At 46.3% G+C, this 19,738-nt stretch overlaps 1 protein-coding gene across 1 annotated transcript in view; it reads left to right on the forward strand.

The window, feature by feature from the left end:
• LOC135827275 (formin-like protein 3) overlaps positions 1-5,100 on the forward strand; it is a 47,044-nt gene extending 41,944 nt beyond the window's left edge. Inside the window, exons 30-34 of the mRNA XM_065339806.1 lie at positions 662-763; positions 1,991-2,077; positions 2,890-2,943; positions 3,559-3,613; positions 4,491-5,100. Coding sequence (XP_065195878.1) covers positions 662-763; positions 1,991-2,077; positions 2,890-2,943; positions 3,559-3,613; positions 4,491-4,537 — 345 coding nt within the window. The 3' untranslated portion in view covers positions 4,538-5,100. The remainder of the gene's footprint in view (positions 1-661; positions 764-1,990; positions 2,078-2,889; positions 2,944-3,558; positions 3,614-4,490) is intronic.
• Positions 5,101-19,738: the final 14,638 nt, after the last annotated feature.

Genomic DNA, 19,738 nt, shown 5'->3' on the forward strand with positions numbered 1-19,738 from the left:
CAGTAGCCAAATCAGTCAGTTTCACTGGTTACATCACCTTGCTGTGAGTAAGACGGCTTGAAATGTGCTTGGATCCATACAAAAACTGGATCCAAGTGGATCCAATTTTTGAATTTTTGAAATTGTTGCTATGCTGTGACGTAGCACTTTCAAGCCCTATACTGGTTCAGCATGGAGAGTGTGTAGTGACTTTGTATATGCGGTGTAATACTGGCTCAGCATGGAGAGTGCATACAACGATCATGACATTGTACTACTAGGTGTACCATGCATTGACTGCAGCCGTGACAGCAGTGTACACATACCTGCTAGATGTACAGACTACACGACTGCACTGGTGAATTCAAGACCTGCATGGTGGTCGGAGTATGGTAGGAATGTGGAAGTGTTCTGGCTTAATCCGGAGCGTTTTCACCTGCTTAGTGCTTGTGCTCCATCTGTCATGCTATGAGGCGGCCAAGATTACATCACGCCTGTGGCTTCTCAGAATCACAATAAATGACTGCTCTATTTGTCCTGTGCTTGTGTGTGTGCTTGTTGTGTGTATGTGTGTGTGTGTACGTGTTTGTGTGTGCGCGCGTGTGTGTGCTGGTGCGTGTGTGTGTGCTGGTGTGTGTGTGTGTGTGTGTGTGTGTGCACCGCGTGTGTGTTCTTCATTCAGGAATCGTTTGGTGAGGTCATTGTCTATCTTGGTGAAACACCCAAGAACCAGAACCCGTCTGAAATTCTGGGACCGTTATCACGTCTTGTCAGAAATCTACTGGTAAGTCATCTGCTGCGTGACTGACTATTACTTCTCATCAGGGAAGTTTCGCTCTACGTAATTATGTATGAAATTAACGTAGGAACTGCACGCAATTTCTCCGAGATCTGAAAAATTAGTTGGAGACACGTCCCATTTACTCGTACGGTAGTTTCCACGTGCTGTGCGCCATGTAATTCGCACGGCTCGAAGTTACTTTGCCAGGGATAAATCTGGAAACTGCGAAAACATATTTAAAAAGTCCTACGGAGGACCGAACGTAGGAAAGCGCTTTTCTACGGAAATCCGTAGAGAGATTAACGTGTGAATGTTTCCCTCGCTCCCTGGAGTGTATGACATACGGATTTTCATGCGTAATTACGAGGAGCGAAACCTCTATTAAGTATTATCACTGGATAGAAGATGTGAACAACAGAACGTGCATCTGCTGTATGGGATCTGCTGGGATGAAATTCCTGAAGTTTTGTCCCAGTCACTTGGTTGCAAGGCAGCTGTGTTCAGAGTGGATATGCTCGTGGCCTCCCTCGTCTTGCTTGGTTGGACAATGTTTTGTAACTGGATTGGTCAAAAACTGCCTTCTTTGCTAAGTGTTGAACATAGAAGCATGAGATGACTGGCGTGGTAACTGCTAGTCTGCCTCTTCGTCGCCATGCCGGAGTCAGGGTCATGTGATGATGATAGTAGGGACGTTTAGCATCGCGAAAGTTCGAACTTTTGGTGGGAGTGATATTTCGCGAAACTTTATTTCGAAAAAGGAAACCTTGTGAGGTTTAGCACTGCGAAATGACTTTTTCTTGAAGTTATTTGAATTCTATAGTACCGTACCGAATATGCAGCTCAGTCTCAAGCCGGAGGCTGTACATTTACTACTCCCAGCCGTCAAGTGCGTACTGAGGAAAGAGAGAATAACTTTTGCAAGCCACTGCAACTTCGCGTTCAAGTTTTCGAAGTTTCGACCTTTGTTTCTGTACTCATTCCCAGACTCGAACTTTCTTTCCAACTTTCGCATTGCTAATCGTCCCTGATCATGATGGTAGTTTGGTGAAAATGATGTAATCCCCATTCACCTGCCAGAAGACAGTTTGTTTGTGTAATGTATTTGGCACTGCAGTCATTCCCTGGCAAGCATTTAATGATGGTACACGACTGTACATGATTCAATGCAAGTGTGTGTGTGTGTGCGTGCGTGTGTTCTTGTGTTCATGTGTGCTTGTGTTCATATGGCAGACTGCAAAGAAAGAGAATGAGCAATCCCAAAAGAAGGCTGAAGAGGCAGCCAAGAAGAAGGATGTGATCAGGGCACACAACGCAACGGTCAGTACATATACAGCTGCGCTCGGTGAAACCCGACCTGAAGTGCTACGCTGGCACCCTGGACTAGTTTACCTGAAGTGCTACGCTGGCACCCTGGACTAGTTTCGATTTCATTATTGTATTGTACATGTGTACGTCCAGCTGCGTACGTGCCACTTCCAGGGCGTGCTGGTTGAGGGTGCCGAATATGCACTCTGGGCCGGATTTCATCGAGCACAACTGTGCTACCACGGGTACTTTGTGTGTACGCTTGCACTCCAGTGCGTGAGCACACACACGCACACACCTGATTATGCAGGCGAATCCATTCAGGAATCGATTTGAGCTATTCACATCAACCCATGTGAATAGGATGAATGGATTCCGAATCGATTCCAGGGCTCATGACATGAAATTGAACGGCGAGATGCCATTCATGAATCGATTCAAGTGCGTAATCGAATGCAGCCACCGTAAAAGGCCATGGCACAGTGGTCTACTAGGTTTCCTACTTCATGGTATACGCAGATTTTTCCTTGTATGCCGTCACGTTGTGTGTACAAACATACACACACGCACACAAGGAGCATTTCAAGTATCCTGATGAAGACGCAACACCTTGTTGCTGGTGGGCCGGGCGCTGTCTCTGCCAACTGGCTCAGTTTATGTCTTTGCTTGTGCATTATATATAATATATGTCTGTGTCTGTGTGTATATGCACATGTATTTGCGTGTATATGTCTGTGTGTCCGTGTGCCAGTGGCGTGTGCCAATGTGTATGTGTTTGTGTATGCATGCATGCATTTGTGTTCATGTGACATTTGCCCCTGCAGGCTGAAAAGCTGAACGAGGTGCTCAAGAAGGGAATGTCACCAATGTCCAAACCGGTAAGTCTATCATGTTGGACTCTGTGAGCATGATGTACCTTGAGCACCAGAACTGTCAAACACACGCACACATGCATGCACACACACACACACACACACACACACACACACACACACACACACACATATACACACACACATGCACGCACATCCTATACGCAAATCACCAATCCAACCGATCAGAATGTCCTCAAATGAACCGACCCTATTTTGTTGTACTATTTCGTCAAGGATTCTTTCAGAATAATTTCTCAACACCCTCTATACATTCCAAGCCGACGGCCCTGCTCTTTTTTCCCGACCATGAAGACGGTGGTGGTGCGGCTGGCTTAGCGTGTGGATTGTGCATGATTCGCTGCAGAGGAGCATACATGTACTGAAGAGTTTCGGAGTTTGCCCTTCTCAGGTTTCTCCAACTGCAGAAACTTTGCGTGTTCGCAGTTTTAGGTATGAAGGACAAATATGGTGTATGCGTGTGTCGTGTGTGTGCGTGTGTGTATGTGCCTGTATGTGTGTGTGTATTGCCTGTGTGTGTGTGTGTGTGCGTGTGTGTGTGTGTGTACGTATGTGTCTGTGTGTATGCGTGCATATGTGTGTATGGTATTACGTTCACAGGTTGCACGAGATCGTCCTGGAAATTCTTCTAGCTTCATGGATGATATGCTCAACGGTATGTTTGCAGCTGTTGCTACTTTTACGTAGCATAACCCACACCGCATGCAGTCGACACCTGATATAGCTAACGTCATTGTGCATGATAATTTGTTCTTTTTATAGCGCAAGTTAGTTATAACAGAAATGCACTCACACAAGCAGCAAGGCATGACTGGCAAGTGGCCCATGACAGTATAGTACGAGTGCACTTGGTTTACAGACAGCAGTGACGCGCATATAAGCGCATGTGCCTACACCCGGGCATAAGCGCACCCTCGCAAATAAGCGCATGGGCTTATAAGTAAACCTAAATGCAATTCCTTCTGCGACACACAGACACCACAAAAACACCATGTTCACATAGTTCGATGTGCATTGCGGTATTGCACTATGTGCATAATAATTATTGTGCAAGGTACCAGGACCCTAGCAACTCAAGCGCATGCGCCTATGTGTGAGACAAAACGACACACAAAAAATAGCAAATAACGCAAAAACTCGCTCATAAGCGCATGTGCCTTTATGTGCGTCACTACGGTACAGACCTACATGATTTGGTTTGTTATAAACAGAACCTTTCGCTTTAAAGGGTCAATTTTGTATGGGTTCAAACAGGAACATGGACAAGGGCACGAAATTCGCTATATGCGAGTTCGTTATAAGTGGAGTTGAAGATAACAGCATGTACTGCAGTACATGCTGTTATCTTCTGTTTCCTTGGTTGTGTGCATGGACTTGGAAGAGGGGTCTCTCTCTCTCTCTCTCTCTCTCTCTCTCTCTCTCTCTCTCTCTCTCTCTCTCTCTCTCTCTCTCTCTCTCTCTCTCTCTCGCTCTTCTCTTCTCTTCTCTCTTAACTTGGGTATATTTTTGTTATTGTTTATGATGGCTTACAGCAAGCAAGACGGTGGCATATCGTGCTGATATCAAGGCTGGCCGATGAACGAAAATTCTTGGGTGCATTCTCTGCCGAAAACCCGGAGCAAGTGCCATCACCATGTCCGTCCGTGTGTATGTGTGCCTGTTTATGCTCTTGTGCTTGTGGTCATCATCAGCTGCTTCTATCCAGCAATCTGCTAGGGTGCAGTACACATTTTATTCATCGGCTGCAGAGGCTGTCCGGTTTCATTATTCGCAGCACTGTGGCGAATATATACGTCTTCACGTTGCTGCCGTCAGTATGAATGGAGACATGTAATTGCAGGCTATTCACTACTTGATCAGGCTAGCAGTACGGATGTGTATGCACCACACAGCACCATTGTTGAGACTGACTTGGTAGCTGTGCCCTATGGACAACACATACACACACATGGTCCCATGTGTCATCAAAGACAGCAGATCCTCCTGTTGTCTTTGGCGTAGTCGTTGCGGTTGTCATTGCAGTGTCTTGCTGACATGGAGTGTTATCCTCTGCGTCGTCGTTGACGTGTTTGTGACTGGCTCCTCATCGTCATGATCGTCTTGTTAGTCAATGTTGCGACGATAACTGTTGATGGCTCTGCGCAGATTGATTGTGGGTGTGAGTGTTAGACGACAATGTTGACAACGGAATTCAATGCTGTTTACGACTGTCTGGCTGGCTGGAGATAGTTAGTTGTGTATGGCTGGCTGTGTATGCCTGGCTGTGTACGACTGGTTGTGTATGACTGGTTGTATATGACTGGCTGTGGCTGGCTGGTCGGAGACATGTCAGTTTGCTCACAGTATGGTCATGCACTGATCGAGTGTTGGCCCATGTCATTGGGCAATACTCTCTCTGTGCACTTGCAACAATACCACCCTGCAGTTCTTGTGTGCGTTGTGAAGTGTTCGATTGGCTCGTGCTCTGAGAAGTCTACTGACAATCTGCATACTAGTACGCGGCAGTATCACAAGTCGCTTGTAACGTTGATTATTCTGAGACACACACTTCATATCCTGCTTGTTGTATCTAGTGGACGTACAACATTGTGCACGTGACACCGTCGTGCACTTGTATTAGGTACCATCACAGCAAGAAATCTATTCTATGACTTTAACGAAGCTTTACGTTAGATACAGGACATGCACAGAGAGACTGGTTTACATTACATAGCCAAATTTGTTAATTATATTTTCTATTGGTTGCAGTGTGTTTCTTCCCCTCTCCATATGCTTTGTTTTATAGTATTGTTCTAGCTGGGTAGCAATAGCAGCAGCACTTACAACTGTGCCACAGTGTACAATGACGTGCTCACATCATCTCACTCTATCCGCCTATGGGCAGCTTTTTTGCCACCGCTCAGCAGCCCCGGTACCACTGCAGCAGCACAACAGCTCTCTTTGCATTGTTGGCGGTGTGCTGGTTTTCTTATCATCTATCATGCATGCCTTCATGCACTTTCTACTACTTTACTCTTGCCCTTTTTCATGCGCAGCGGTTTCACCCGCCTACAGATATTGTGAGTGTAGGGAAAATCCCGCATGTTGCACTATTTCATAGTATTTATTGTCTTTGCTCTCTTACTTCCTAGCCCCACCTGTGATATTGTCCTTTTTCGAATTTTTTACAATGGTATACTTCAGTATTTGGAGCTGACGATTGGTCAGTTATCTACATGTACGGTGAGTGATACAGTGGATTGACCTCGTGTAAAGAGGAGCAGGGTCTTGGAAATGGGGACCTTTCCACTTTTGACATTTGCACTGCATGTAGCGCTTGTGTACACACATGGAACAGTCTGGGTTCTGTAGTCAAGGTTGTGCCAGATTTGGGGCAAACCCACTTATTTGGCAGCACCACCTGCACTGTCGATGTGTAACATCTACTTCAAGTACTTGAAGTAGTTGCAAGTAAGCGAAACTGATCACAAGATGCTGCATGTGAAATCAGCACTGTACCATTATTATAGTAACACTTACTCCCAAAGAGACGAACTGTAGTCTAAAAACTAGTGACGGTTTGTTTGATTCAACGTCAACTCCAGCACCGCAGCCATTCAGTAGGCTTCCGAACCGCTCACGAGACAAGATCCTACAATATGCACTGGAACTGAAAGGAAATCTTATGCCAAACATCCACGGAGGAATCTCCTTCTGATCTTGCTCGACCATTCTTTCAATTATTGACAACTGATAACCAGCAGAACATGTTCATACATGTATACTGCATCATGTAGGAGATCTCCAAATAGGTTCCTTGTTCTGGAAATGCCTAGGGGTACCTGCCATAAGTAGGATAGGACCCTCGTAGTCGGGTTATACTGTACCCTCATAATTATAAATCCCTCTTGCTATCGCAGTCGGGATTTATATCCAGCCGGTGTAACCCTCTGACTCGGGTTATATCCTCTACATGCATAGACTTTACGCACGCTGTACAGATGTACAGGTCATAGGTGTGTACATACCAGGTTGGGTGTTCATTGTGTGCTATACATGCGCATTTGACACATTTTAGCCTGATAGTGCGGACGTTCCATGCAATGGTGGAAAATGCACGATTCCCTGCTGCGTTCAGTTCAAACGCTACTGGGTCATTTCAAAATTTCAAGTTGTGCAGTGATGTACCCAAGAGCTAAGTTCTGAACACGGTGCACACCCTCATTGGGTGTAATTTCCATACAGGACTGTATACGTGATACTCCGGGGATGGGGTTACATTTCGCATCTCGCTATTAAATCACTGCCCAGGTACTTCTGCACCCTGTCAACTCTCAACTGTTCAGAAATCTGTGTTTGTGTAGCGTATGAAATATTCAGCGTGTGGAACATTTCTTTAAAATTCAATACACATGATGTACGAGAAGACCATGCATTTTTGAAAAGGGCATGCCGGACAGCAGGGTGAAATATGTCATCGTGATTGATCCTGGTTCAGAAAACGTTTCAATGTATACCCACTAAAATCAGTCGTTCTACAGTATTCAAATAGGGCTCATTCAGATTTGGTATTGATTTATTTGAATTCGGTATCTCAACAGTACAATGTACAACTTGGGAAGATCCGAATGACATAGATACATGAACATAAAAGTGGATTTGCAGGGGCTATACTTTTTGATTGAGGCCCATACATTTTGAATGATGCCAATTGGCATGCACCATTAATTTGACTGCGGCCCATGCACTTTCAATGGGGCTCATACATTTTGACCTAGGACCATATATTTAAATGGGGTCCACATATTTCCAATAGGACTCATACATTCAAATAGGGCTGCACACTTTGACTGGACACATAATGAGTAGGCCCCATTCATTTTGAATAAGATCCACATGTTTTGAATAGCTCTCATACATTTCAATGGGGCTCATACATTTAAATCAGGCTTATACACAGCATACAGAAATCAAAATGGCCGCCAACCTGAAAAATTTGGGCATAGGTCAGTTGCTTTTTTGCACTTTTCGCAAATTTTGGAGTTTCACCTTGATTTTCCCTGGTTTGCCCCCCCCCCCATGCTGCTGAGTATCCAGTATGCTATTTTGTAGTTTATAATTTCAAACTGAATTTTGGTTCCCTCCCCAATGACAGGTGTTCCGTTCCAATTTTGGATCAGCAATGAGACAAGTCCAATTGGCCATTATAAAGAAATTCTGCAAAAACTCCGAAATCCCACTCGGGAAACGGTCATGATTCGCGGCTCAACTATCCTTGCTCACTGCTGATTCCTTGATAAAATTGAAATAATAGTATAAAAGGGAGGGCAGGGCAAGCTGCTGGCGACTCCATGACAATGCCGGTCCTTCATTGATGTCGAGCCGAGTATCCTGTATCATATGATCGATTCAAGGAAACTGAAGACAATATTAAATATTCCATCCATGCGAAACATGACAGTGCGGACATGAATCCAATCTAGCCTATCTAGTCCATGTATGCCATCACAACAAATCTCCGGGGAAGGATCTTGAAAATACCGTGGGATTTTCCACTCTCCAAAACTTCAGAATCAGACCCGCCTTCAGCCCCAGAGAAATTTGTGCAAGAAGCCTGCAGTGACTTGGGAGGGTCCCACGACACTAGTATTTTTCTGAAATGAAATGGGAAACGAGAGCCTGCAAAACTTTCCACTCTACGAATGCAGCATTCCCCATTCGCTAGCTTGAAAAGGTGGGGGGGGGGGGGGGGGGGGGCAATTTGAATTCCATAAAAATAGCACACACCCGGCTAGGGTAACAATAATACAATGATCCAGCCCATCGAAGTCTGTAGGGACGACCAGGTTCCTATAATCCCGAGCCTAGTGTAGTTTCTGCTCAACCCGGATCATAATCGGAGGGTGGGGCTAAACAAATAGACTCTGGCTTGGTACTAGGTGGGCCAACCAAATCCTGGAAGGACATACTTCAGTGTGACCCAGTGCAGCACAACATTTTACAACAAATTTCCACCTACGATACATCACTGGCAACCACAAGCAGTACGCAGTCATACCTCGGTTATCTGAACCCCTAAGTTACGGACACTTAGGTCTACCGGGCGCCCTTGGGGCGAGTTTCAGTTGAAATATTACTACTCTTCTGTCACTTTTTGTGGAAATAGTGACGACACGTGCCATCTATGGTCTTTTAAAATGTAGGTGATGCGGAGTTACGGACATTTCAAAGTTACTGGTATTGCCCGGTCCCGGACCGCCCGGATAAACGAGGTATGAGTGTACTTGAAATGCACAGAACGTGGTCACAACGGTATTTACCTTGATGAACATTTGGCTGCAGGTAGATCGTGGTTGCCCTCGCTTGTAGCGATAGCGCAGCCAATGTGACGGAGCTGCACATCAGAAGACGGTGGTAGCCACTTCTGGCATATAGCAGCACCACGATCAACATCAGTGGTGGTGAGGTGGATATCACCGGTAGTAGCGAGGCGGCCGACATCATTAGTAGCGAGGCAGCTGCAGTCCGTAGTAGCGAGGCGGCTGCAGTCGGTAGTGGCGAGGCGGCTGCCGTCGGTAGTAGCGAGGCGGCTGCAGTCGATAGTAGCGAGGCGGCTGCAGTCGGTAGTAGCGAGGCGGCTGCAGTCGGTAGTAGCGAGGCATCTGCAGTCGGTAGTAGCGAGGCGGCTGCAGTCGCTAGTAGCGAGGCGGCTGCAGTCGGTAGTGGCGAGGCGGCTGCCGTCGGTAGTAGCGAGGCGGCTGCAGACGATAGTAGCGAGGCGGCTGCAGACGATAGTAGCGAGGCGGCTGCAGACGGTAGTAGCGAGGCGTCTGCAGTCGGTAGTAGCGAGGCGGCTGCAGTCGGTAGTGGCAAGGCGGCTGCAGTCGGTAGTAGCGAGGTGGCTGCAGTCGATAGTAGCGAGGCATCTGCAGTCGGTAGTAGCGAGGCGGCTGCAGTCGGTAGTAGCGAGGTGATTGCAGTCGGTAGTAGCGATGCGGCTGACATTGCCATTAGCCTGGCCGGTGAGGTCAGCAATAGCGAGGTAGTGTTGACGGTAGATCTACCTGAGCAAGTGGGAAGCAAACAGTACGGATTAGTACAAAGGTACGCTCTACCCATGTTGCAGCTAGTTTACAGGTGGCAAACACGCAAGCAATTTTTGGCAAGCACAGTAGAACAGGGGGCATGGTCTGAGATGCGTTCAAGACATGCAGCTCAGCGGCACATGCAGCACATTGGCTGCTAACAATTGGCAGAGCAGTCCACACAGACCCCGGCTACAGACAGGAGCATCAAATCGGTGCGTATGTCGCGAACACAAAGGGATCAAGAATGACTGTGCAGCAACAAACAGCTGGAAAATGACTGCAATTGGCATTGGTTGGTCCATTTCAGAATTCATCCGTTTTGTATTAACCACACATTCACCGATCCAACACACCTGCCAGTAGCAAGCAACTGCGTTTAAACCCTGCCCCTCATCAGTAACCTCCACACCCCATGTACAACTGAGTGGCATATCCAAATCACAAACTCTGGCCATGTCCCTATCACCTACTCTGCAAGCCAGAAATAGACAATTGTAGCATGCAGCAACCAGCTAGTGTAACGTACCTGAAAATTGGCTTATACTTAGCCGTGGTGTGGCGAATCTTGGTCCCTTGGTATTGGATATCTAGCTGAAGGGGAACTCGAACACAATGATTAGATGCATACACCCATGTAACAGCGGTCATTGGCGGCCACTGTCACATGGGGAAATACCTATCCAAAACAGCAGAATGCATACCCTATCTAGGCATACATACGTACCACACTATCATACTTTACCACTGGTCCCGTGCAGGAGTGGAGTGGTGTCCGTCCAGAGCTTGAACCTACCTGAGTGGGAATGAATGATCAGGACACAATATGTTAGTTACATACACCCACACAACAGCAGCCTGTGACAGCCACTGTTGTATGGGGATAATACAAGCTACAGACACGATTACTAAACAACATGGTGTTGTACAATACACCAAGCATGCAGTGCACAACAACATATTTACCAATGGTAGGCCTGATGACTTGATGCCGTAGCGCTGGTTGGATGTAGAAGAGATGACCTACAGGGCTCTTACCTTGCCCTGATCTATGCCTAATTATCCTAGCTAAGAATGTGAATAAAATATATTTACCAATGGTAGGCCCGATGACTTGACGCCGTAGCGCTGGTTGGATGTAGCGCTGGTTGGATGTAGAAGAGATGACCTACAGGGCTCTTACCTTGCCCTGATCTATGCCGAACTATCCTAACTATGAATGTGAATAGAATATAAGTTGAGTGCAAGAAAAGTAGTGATTGATGAAGATAATGTTGTGAGAGTATGAGGGTAAATAGTTGTTGAATGTTTGTGATGGTTGATGGCCTGGTTGCTTCCAGCTGCCCGTGGCCGCCATTGCTTGGTTCTCGCACTAAACAGCTCTGCCTAGGTCCGATCCGCCTCGCCACTTCCCAGCCGGCAGCAATGCGTGGACATCATTGAGCGTGTGGATGTGTGCTGGCATCTACGGTAGTGGTGTGAGAACAGACATGTAGGTGCAGGAATGATAAGATTGACGTGGCCAATTTCTACCAGTACTCAAAAATACATGCGCTGTACAACTCAATACCAGAGTGCAAATACCACGTACTAACAGAGTTGTATCTAGAACATGCTAGTTATGATGATGAGCTGTAACACACTGGGACATTCAGTCCATGTATTAGTATCCAGTACACTAGAATAACTTAGGTATAGGCAAGGGTTGTGATGGCATACATAAGGGAAGTTACGTCGGAAACTTTAATTCACAACACATCCACGATCAACCGTACAGGTTACTTCCGAGAAAGCATGAAAGTCCTGCTTTTCTGCTATATACCATAGGATCTGCGCCAACAATCTGGCACCATAAATCGATCACAGAATTCGAAACAATCAGCTTCATGATATTTGGTGATCACACAAAGGCTGCATTGTAAGCGCACTGCTCGCAATAGAAACAGGCCCTTTTTGTGCCTCCTGATAGCGGCAGATGATACTAGTTCAACGCATTCCATTTTCACTTCCTGAACTCTTGCGAAAGATTAGTGAGGTAGATAACATTTTTTGGTCAACTGCATCTAGATTGACGCCTTGAGGCAAAATGCGAGCCATAGCATGCCATATTCCAGCAAGCTATGCATGAGATCGCAGGCAGTCATGGAGTCGCCAGCAAGCTTGCCCCCCCCCCCCCCCCTAATACCCTGCTACCCTGAGCCCCAGGGGGAGATGGAACGGAACACCTGTCATTTTGTGGCAGCTTCATCGCAGCAAGGGATTCTTGCCACAATGAAGAGCCCCCTCCCAAATTTCCAAAGAATAAGAAATCATAAGGCGAATCATAGATGAGAGATCGGGAACCTGTAGGAAACAGGACACAAAAGGGAGACACACAAGGCCGGCTCTGGGAAAACTCTGGGAAAACTAAACCACACACATCTGGCCAAAATCCAGAGGCCGCCCGTGATGTTTAGTAGGTACTGTGATAGCCCTTTCCATGCCTTAGCTGCAGTGATGTTTCTGGTCCAATTGTCACCTGACGAAACCAAAAATACTGTCGTGGACATGGAAGTCTGGTCGAATGACCGGGGCCGGCGCCCTCAGTGCGTACAAAGCGTTGCATGTAGTGCACGTGTTGATCATAATTATGTGTGCCTCATGGCTGCATGGCCGATGCCGTAGGGCATCAATATGGACAGCCTGGCTGGTCCAGGAGGCCCCATACAATCGAGCCCATACTACAACCACTCTTATTCTATTCTGGTGTCTTCCAGAGGGCCGTCATGCATTTCAATATCATACAAGAGTAGTTTCATCAAGGGCAGCATTTCAAATCTTGGGGAGTCTTTAAAATATGCCATTTACCCTTTTCTTCACGGTTATGTACGCCTTGCTTCCATTTCTTTATTTCCTCGATATAATGGCAAACTTGACATTGTTACGCAATTCTGGAACAAATTTTGTATCTGTAAAGGACAGCTATTTTCCACGATTGTCCACTGCACCGCCAGTAATACTGCATCAAGCCAATCGTATAGCAAGCATCATGATTGATAGGCACCCTTTGTTAACTAATTATTTCCGGCCTGCAGACTTGATCACAATATGATCGATAACTAAAACCTTTGTAACTCCATCATTTCTTGAGCAAATTCAACAATCGAAGGGTTTATATGGTGGCGGAAACTCCAAGCTCTCCAATGCAACAATCGCCGAAGACCTACCATGTCAGACTCGAAGAGTTATCGCGTGCCGTATTATTATAATTATCGGCAAATTCAAATTCCGGTAATATAGGTCTACCCTTGTTAGTACGACATCGGTTACAAGCCAAACCTCATTAGTAGACAACTATCCAAAATCCTCTGACGCCAAAAGCTCATACATGCAAGTCCGGATAGTAAATGATACTGCTCATTATCAGACGAAACTATTGAAACCCCCGGGTTTGTCTACTAGCGAGGGTAGACCAGTAAAGGGAGCTGAACCTGCATGGTTAGCTAACACTATAGAGCTGCTAATATACCGTATTTCCCCGTAAGTAAGTACGCACTAACTTTCGAACTTAACAGCCACATGAGTACTAACTTTCGAACATAGCAGCCACATGAGTACTAACTTTCGGGGAGAACTTTTTTATCGGGGGTAAATGACACGCAGTGGGAAGCCTGCGAAACTCTAGTGTCCGTGCATATGATGTATGTACTGTACGGTGTCTGTACATGTAGGACGGGTACGAACTTACTATCTTTCGGGGGGAACTGGGTGATAACCTCGGCAGTGGAAAGTGGACTTTTTATAGGGGGTACTAAGTCATTGGGGAGAACTTCTTACGGGGAAATACGGTACTGCTTCCTCGCTCAGATTGCAGAACTTTTGGTTCATAGCCAGCAATCGCATGTCATCACGTACATTGAAAATCAACATAATTTTTCGAATCGACCTTTTTTCAGGATCACTTTTCAACGAGGACGAAGCAAAGTCGGCCGAACGAAGCCTAGAGGGAGAAAATCACCCTCTCCACTTCACCATCACGATACTGACATAGATACGAGATGAAACAACTAAAAAATCCACAAGAAAACTGTACGACCATCATCGCGCTGACTTTGGTCTGACTTTGGTCTGAGAATTTCTATCACGATCAAAAATGTACGAGGAGCACTCAAAAATAAGCAACAGACGTACCTCTATCGCTCTCTACTCCTTTTTCAAGGCACAAAAGTCGACTCTCCACTTTCAAACCAGGAACCAGACATACCAGTGGTCCTTTTCAGCTGCTCCACGAGCGCAGGAAATGTTCACCAGGGGGCGCTGAGCAGCATCCATTCCAGAAAAAGAGCTAAAATACGAGTGAGACTGCATGCCTGAGTACATGAGTACATGTATGAGTACATGCAGAAAATAGTCAATTTCAGCGTTTCTGCTCCAAACAGCAACTAGCTTCGACTAGAAACAAAGATTACACCAAAGGATCAAACAACAACCATTTTCTGCAGTTTTTTTGCAGATGGCTTCCTTGTGCTTGGCCCAGCACGCCAAAAATCACACCTCGGAGGAGTACAAAAATTACAACTCTCAGATGTCCTCGATTGCTGGCCATGCTAACTCGGACTTAATTCAAAAGTGAAGCTAGCTCGTATTGTTGCCCAACGATCTCTTTTGCACGGAACCCAGAATTCCAACCAAACCTTATTCTGCAATCTGTGTAAGATAGCGTTCAAATTGATACTTAGCGTGTTGCCATAGCGGTTGATACACTTCTCCAGTCCACACGCATGTGATGTCCTCGGTAAGCTGCAGAAAGTGTGTAGGAAAGGGGGTCACAACAAAGAGATACTTTCAGTAGGTCTCCTGAGGAAACCACTGGATGTGGCATACATCAAGTGCAAACTTTCTTCGAAGATTACTTTGCTCCTTCATTTTCAGGGCACACTGGTGTTGAAAGGTTTATGCATCATCTTGCATAAGTCAATCTCCGCAAAGCTTTCGCGCCACAAGAATCTAAGCCCAAACAGTCTTAGACCAGGAGCACGTCAAGAGGGCCAGCTGATGGATGTGCACTTGGCTATCATTTCCTGTTAAGGTTCTTCTGTTTCAATAGCTTGCAACTCAGGGGTCGGAAGGTATTCGACATTGGTGCGGTATCCGCCGGCGGCTGACTCTGCGCTCGTATCGACAACACCACAACCCACTACCACCACCACGAACTCACCCTCGACATCGCTACTTTGACGCCGAGGCTCTCACTCTACCGACTGACGATCTTGGCTCGAACTCGTTTCGCTCCGTCTGCTGTCGCGTCGTCCGCTGGATGTGAAGTGGGTCAAAGCACACCACACAGTTACTAGCAGGTGGTACGACAATGGTGACATGAGTATAGCCAAGCAACCAAATGAAGCAAAGGCAAGTGCATTGTTTTTCTGCTGGTGGACGAGACGGATTCGTGAAAAAAATGCATCACGTCCTCAGCAGACTACCACGACGGAATGAATGGCAAGCACTCTCAAGAGTGGTGGAAAGACTCTATGCTTCCGAATTTGAAGGAAGGTTCGGTAATCGTTATGGATAATGCTCCTTGCCACACCGTGAAAACGGATGCATCTCGCTGCCCGGCGTCCTCAACGCGGAAGGCACAACGCATTCCTGTAATCGGGCACACTTGCCTGTTTGAATCGCGAATTAAAGGGTATGTTAAGGCAAAAATAAAAGGGTTGAACAAGCGGTCACGTGCTCCTGCGTACGCCAGTCACCTGGTCACCGTGCCTGCAGGGTACAACTTACTAGCCTGTTTGACCTTTTTTTGGGTGCAGTCCTGTCACTCGAGTTGAACCTTGGTGTGAAAGTTGTTGCCTGCTGGCGTGGTGACCAGGTGATTTGGGCACCCAGGAGCATGTGACCGCTTGTTCAACCATGTTCGATTGGGAATAAAGGAGGAACGCTTCATCGCAGCCTTTTCGGACCAAAACCAGTCGACTCAGCGTCCAAAAGACTACAACATATGGGCCAATCGTGGTCACCCGTGCTTTTATAAGAACGAAATGGCGCTTTTAGTGACATTTTTCATACAAATCCCCATCTAGTAGGGCGCAGTCACCCAGTTTCGGTGGCAGTGCGCGAGTTCGATTGGGATTCAAGTAGGAAGGGAGCGTCTTAGCTTCCTCGGACCACGACCATTCAACTCAGCACCCCGAAGACTACAACTGGTGAAATTTTAATTTTTGCCTTAACTTCCCCTTTAAAATAAACAACAACACCTATGACCTATTCAATTTTATTTTACGTTGTGTTTTTTTTGTAAAACCGCTCATGTTTTGCTTCTTTTTTAGTCCGCTTCTGGGAGCTGTGTGAATTGCCGTTGATATTGAGCTAAAACCTGGCCGAAAACCTAACTTTCCCAAATATTATTATTCCGACTTCCAAACTAAATTTTCAGCAATTCAAGACCCACACAAACGCAGCGGTGAAGAGAAAACAAACACCTGGAGCATAGGCAATGGCACAGCGACAACTCGACTCTGGTTGTGCCATTTTTCCAGGTGTGTTTTAACCCTTTCAGGGTCACAGTGCATTTACTGCATCTTGGCACTGTGATTCAGTGCATCAGTACAATTGTGGAGATAGCAACAAACAAATTGTCACAACATTATTGTTTCTAAATGGATTTTCACACTTTATGGCTTACTGGAAAGCTCCTTTCCTGCTCGTCCTCTTCCACGTGCTTTCAGAGCATACACCACCTCAAGGATGCCATAGCCTTGCCAACCCTGTCCCTATCGTGCTCCAGCACGTCAAGCTCCATCTGAAGATGGCCACGCTTGCCTGATCAGTACTGGAGTGACAAAATGTATGTAACAGTCAGAGCCAAGTCGTCGCTGTGTCACCGCCCATACTCCAGACGCTAACTGATGTGCCAGCCAGCTGCTGCGTGGATATCACCAGCCATGCTTTGGCTAGGTGCTATCCATGACCGGAGTATGATGGCGAGAGAAAGAGCGCTCTTTTCCAAGAGAGTATTGTGTGGGCAGGCGTGTATTTTCCACCATTTTGCTAATTTATCTTCTTTGGTGAGCTTATTTAGATCAATGTGCCAAAATGGGAACACCAGTGATGTAAAGAATACCATTCCAAATTTTCACTGATACTTATGGCTGGTCAGAATCTGTTGTGGTCGGAACCTCAAATATTATTTCAGAATGTATTCATGATTGTGTAGCTTAGTTTTTGAGGTTCGCAGGAATGGCAATTTCCTGTTTTCACGCCTCACGACTGAAACGCATTAGCATTTCTAGGCTTTCTGACATACTGGACTAGCAGGAAAGCAACACAGGTGACTGCACGATATTCTTACCATCTTCAGCCACACGATGTCATCACTACACAGACTGGCACGCAGACGATTACAACGAGCAATTCAGCTTTCTGTAAGTGGCTTGGCATCCGTATTCGTCATTGGTGTTTCGTCCACTTTCCTTCAACTACTCCTCGTGTATGCTGGTCATCTGACATCGTCGAGTCCTGTCGAGCAAATGGACAAGAACCATAAGCTTATGGCATGGAACAAACGGCGAGGAGACAACAATTTGGTAACCGCAATCAATAAGACAAGCTGAATCGACATTTGTGTATATTTTATTCATGCAATGTAGAACGGTGGAGACAATGTGCAATAAAACGATGAAAACCGTTTTACATTGCGTGAATAAAATATACGAAAATGTCGATTCAGCTTGTCTTATTGATTGCGGTTATCAAATTATGGCATGGACCATAACAAATTCCTCATACACAGTGGACGGGCAAAAAGAGTTCAAAGAAAGAGGTCAGATCTACGACTGGTTCAAATGCATGGGCGTCTCACACGGTACGACCTTCAACCATGGTCGCGCCACTTTTCATCCAGGATGGTCCGCCTAGAGCACCCGTAGAGCGCTAAAACGTGCCCTGTTGGCCGAAAAACCCGTTTTTTCCCCTGGGGGTACCCTCAAACCCCCCCCCCCCGGGTGTGCCACTCCCCATTGCCATGTGACTTCCCTGAAATGACACCAAGACTGACCCTTATGGATGCCATCGACCTCAAAACCATGGCAACCCATGCAGATAGAACATGTGTGCAATGCAGCAAACTCCTATGTATGTCCATGCTTACATTTTTTTGAGATCGGATACGCTGCAGTGCTGTTCCGTCCGGGACGATGATTTCTCGTTCAGCGTCCATTCTTCTTCTTCTTCTTCGCAGGATTTGATGCTGGGTATGCAGTTGGTGGGAGGTGAGCAGTAGCAGTGTGCGTGCATCACTCATCACCATGCCACGCTGTCCAGTTGGTGATGATAGGAGGAAACGTGGTTGGGTTACTTTGCATAGAGTCGATGGTCGGTCGGCTCATGCATTGGCCAGTGGTAGTAAAACACAAGAAATAGCACAGGAATGCGATGCAGTTACTACACGTTTTCAGCCAGGATGCGAGGGCAAGCGTGCGCGGATCGGTGTCACTGCTGGCATAACATGTGTGCATGTATGTGTGTGTGTGCATGTTTGGTGGTGGGAGTCACTGATATGGACTCACCATCATTGGCCCTGCTTTGAGAGTGTCCAAAAGCATTCTTTTCACGTGACATGCTCACATACACAGTTGTACAGAGTGATAGCCGGTGGTAATGCTGATGTGCAAACTTCACTTCTCCTACATGCTCTTGCAACAGAGAGAGACCCTGGGCTGGTCAAGCTAAGGGGAGATGTGAGAAGCCCCAGCTAAAGCACTGTGTTTTAGCAGTATAACATGCTGATCAGAGCAACACACAAAACACTCCAGGTGACCTTGGAAATGCCAGGTAAAGTTCAATGCGTCTAAGCGTACTGCACCAATCCTGAATCCTACAGTTCATTGTAGAATGGACAATGGATGCTAGCGATAAGTTGCACGCTTTTCAGTTGTGTTTGATATAGAAATCCAAAACCTCAAGGGCATTGCCGCTAGTTGAATTCAGTCTTTGGACACTAAGGAAGGTCGCCAACACTGGTGTCAAGTATACTAAGAACGTTGTATTTTGATATTGCACATAAGTCCCCATACTGTCTTTATCCGTGTTACTTGTTGATTAGAGGATTAGATTCATTAGCTTTACAGAGTTTAGGTTGAGATTAGAGGTTTAGCGAATCTTCACAGTTCACTTGAAAATGATAATACTAGAGAAGAAATCATAAAATCATAGAAGACAGCATGTGCACCTCTGTGCAAATCATACAGCGTCATTCGCCAAGTCATATTTAGGGCATTGATGCGTAAAAGGATTATAGGAAAGTGTGATTTTGCGAAAAGAACTGCAGAGTGGCAACCCATCGCTAGCAACCAGATATCTCCATTGGCATTGGGCAAAGTGCGGCATGCTTACGAGCTGATGTCATACTGATGCAAAACAGTCTACCAGTCATACTGGGATGACATGGAACACAATAATTATTATGTCCTACAACCACCCGCTCACTGCCACTACTGCCGTACTGGCTGACCAATGTCAAAACGCCGTGTTACTGTCCAATATGTCTCTAGCAAACAACAAACCCGGTACATACACACAAAAGGCACAACGGAGGTTTACAGATTTGTCGCAACTCAGCCTCCGTTGTGCCCTTTGTGTGTAGTAGTACCCGGTACATACGTACACTCTACGTGGGTTTACTCACTACCGACCATAACAACGACTGTACTATATCAATGACGGAGGCAAATGCA

This window comes from Sycon ciliatum, chromosome 11, assembly GCF_964019385.1.
Source record: "Sycon ciliatum chromosome 11, ocSycCili1.1, whole genome shotgun sequence".
In the NCBI taxonomy this organism is placed as follows: Eukaryota; Metazoa; Porifera; class Calcarea; order Leucosolenida; family Sycettidae; genus Sycon; species Sycon ciliatum.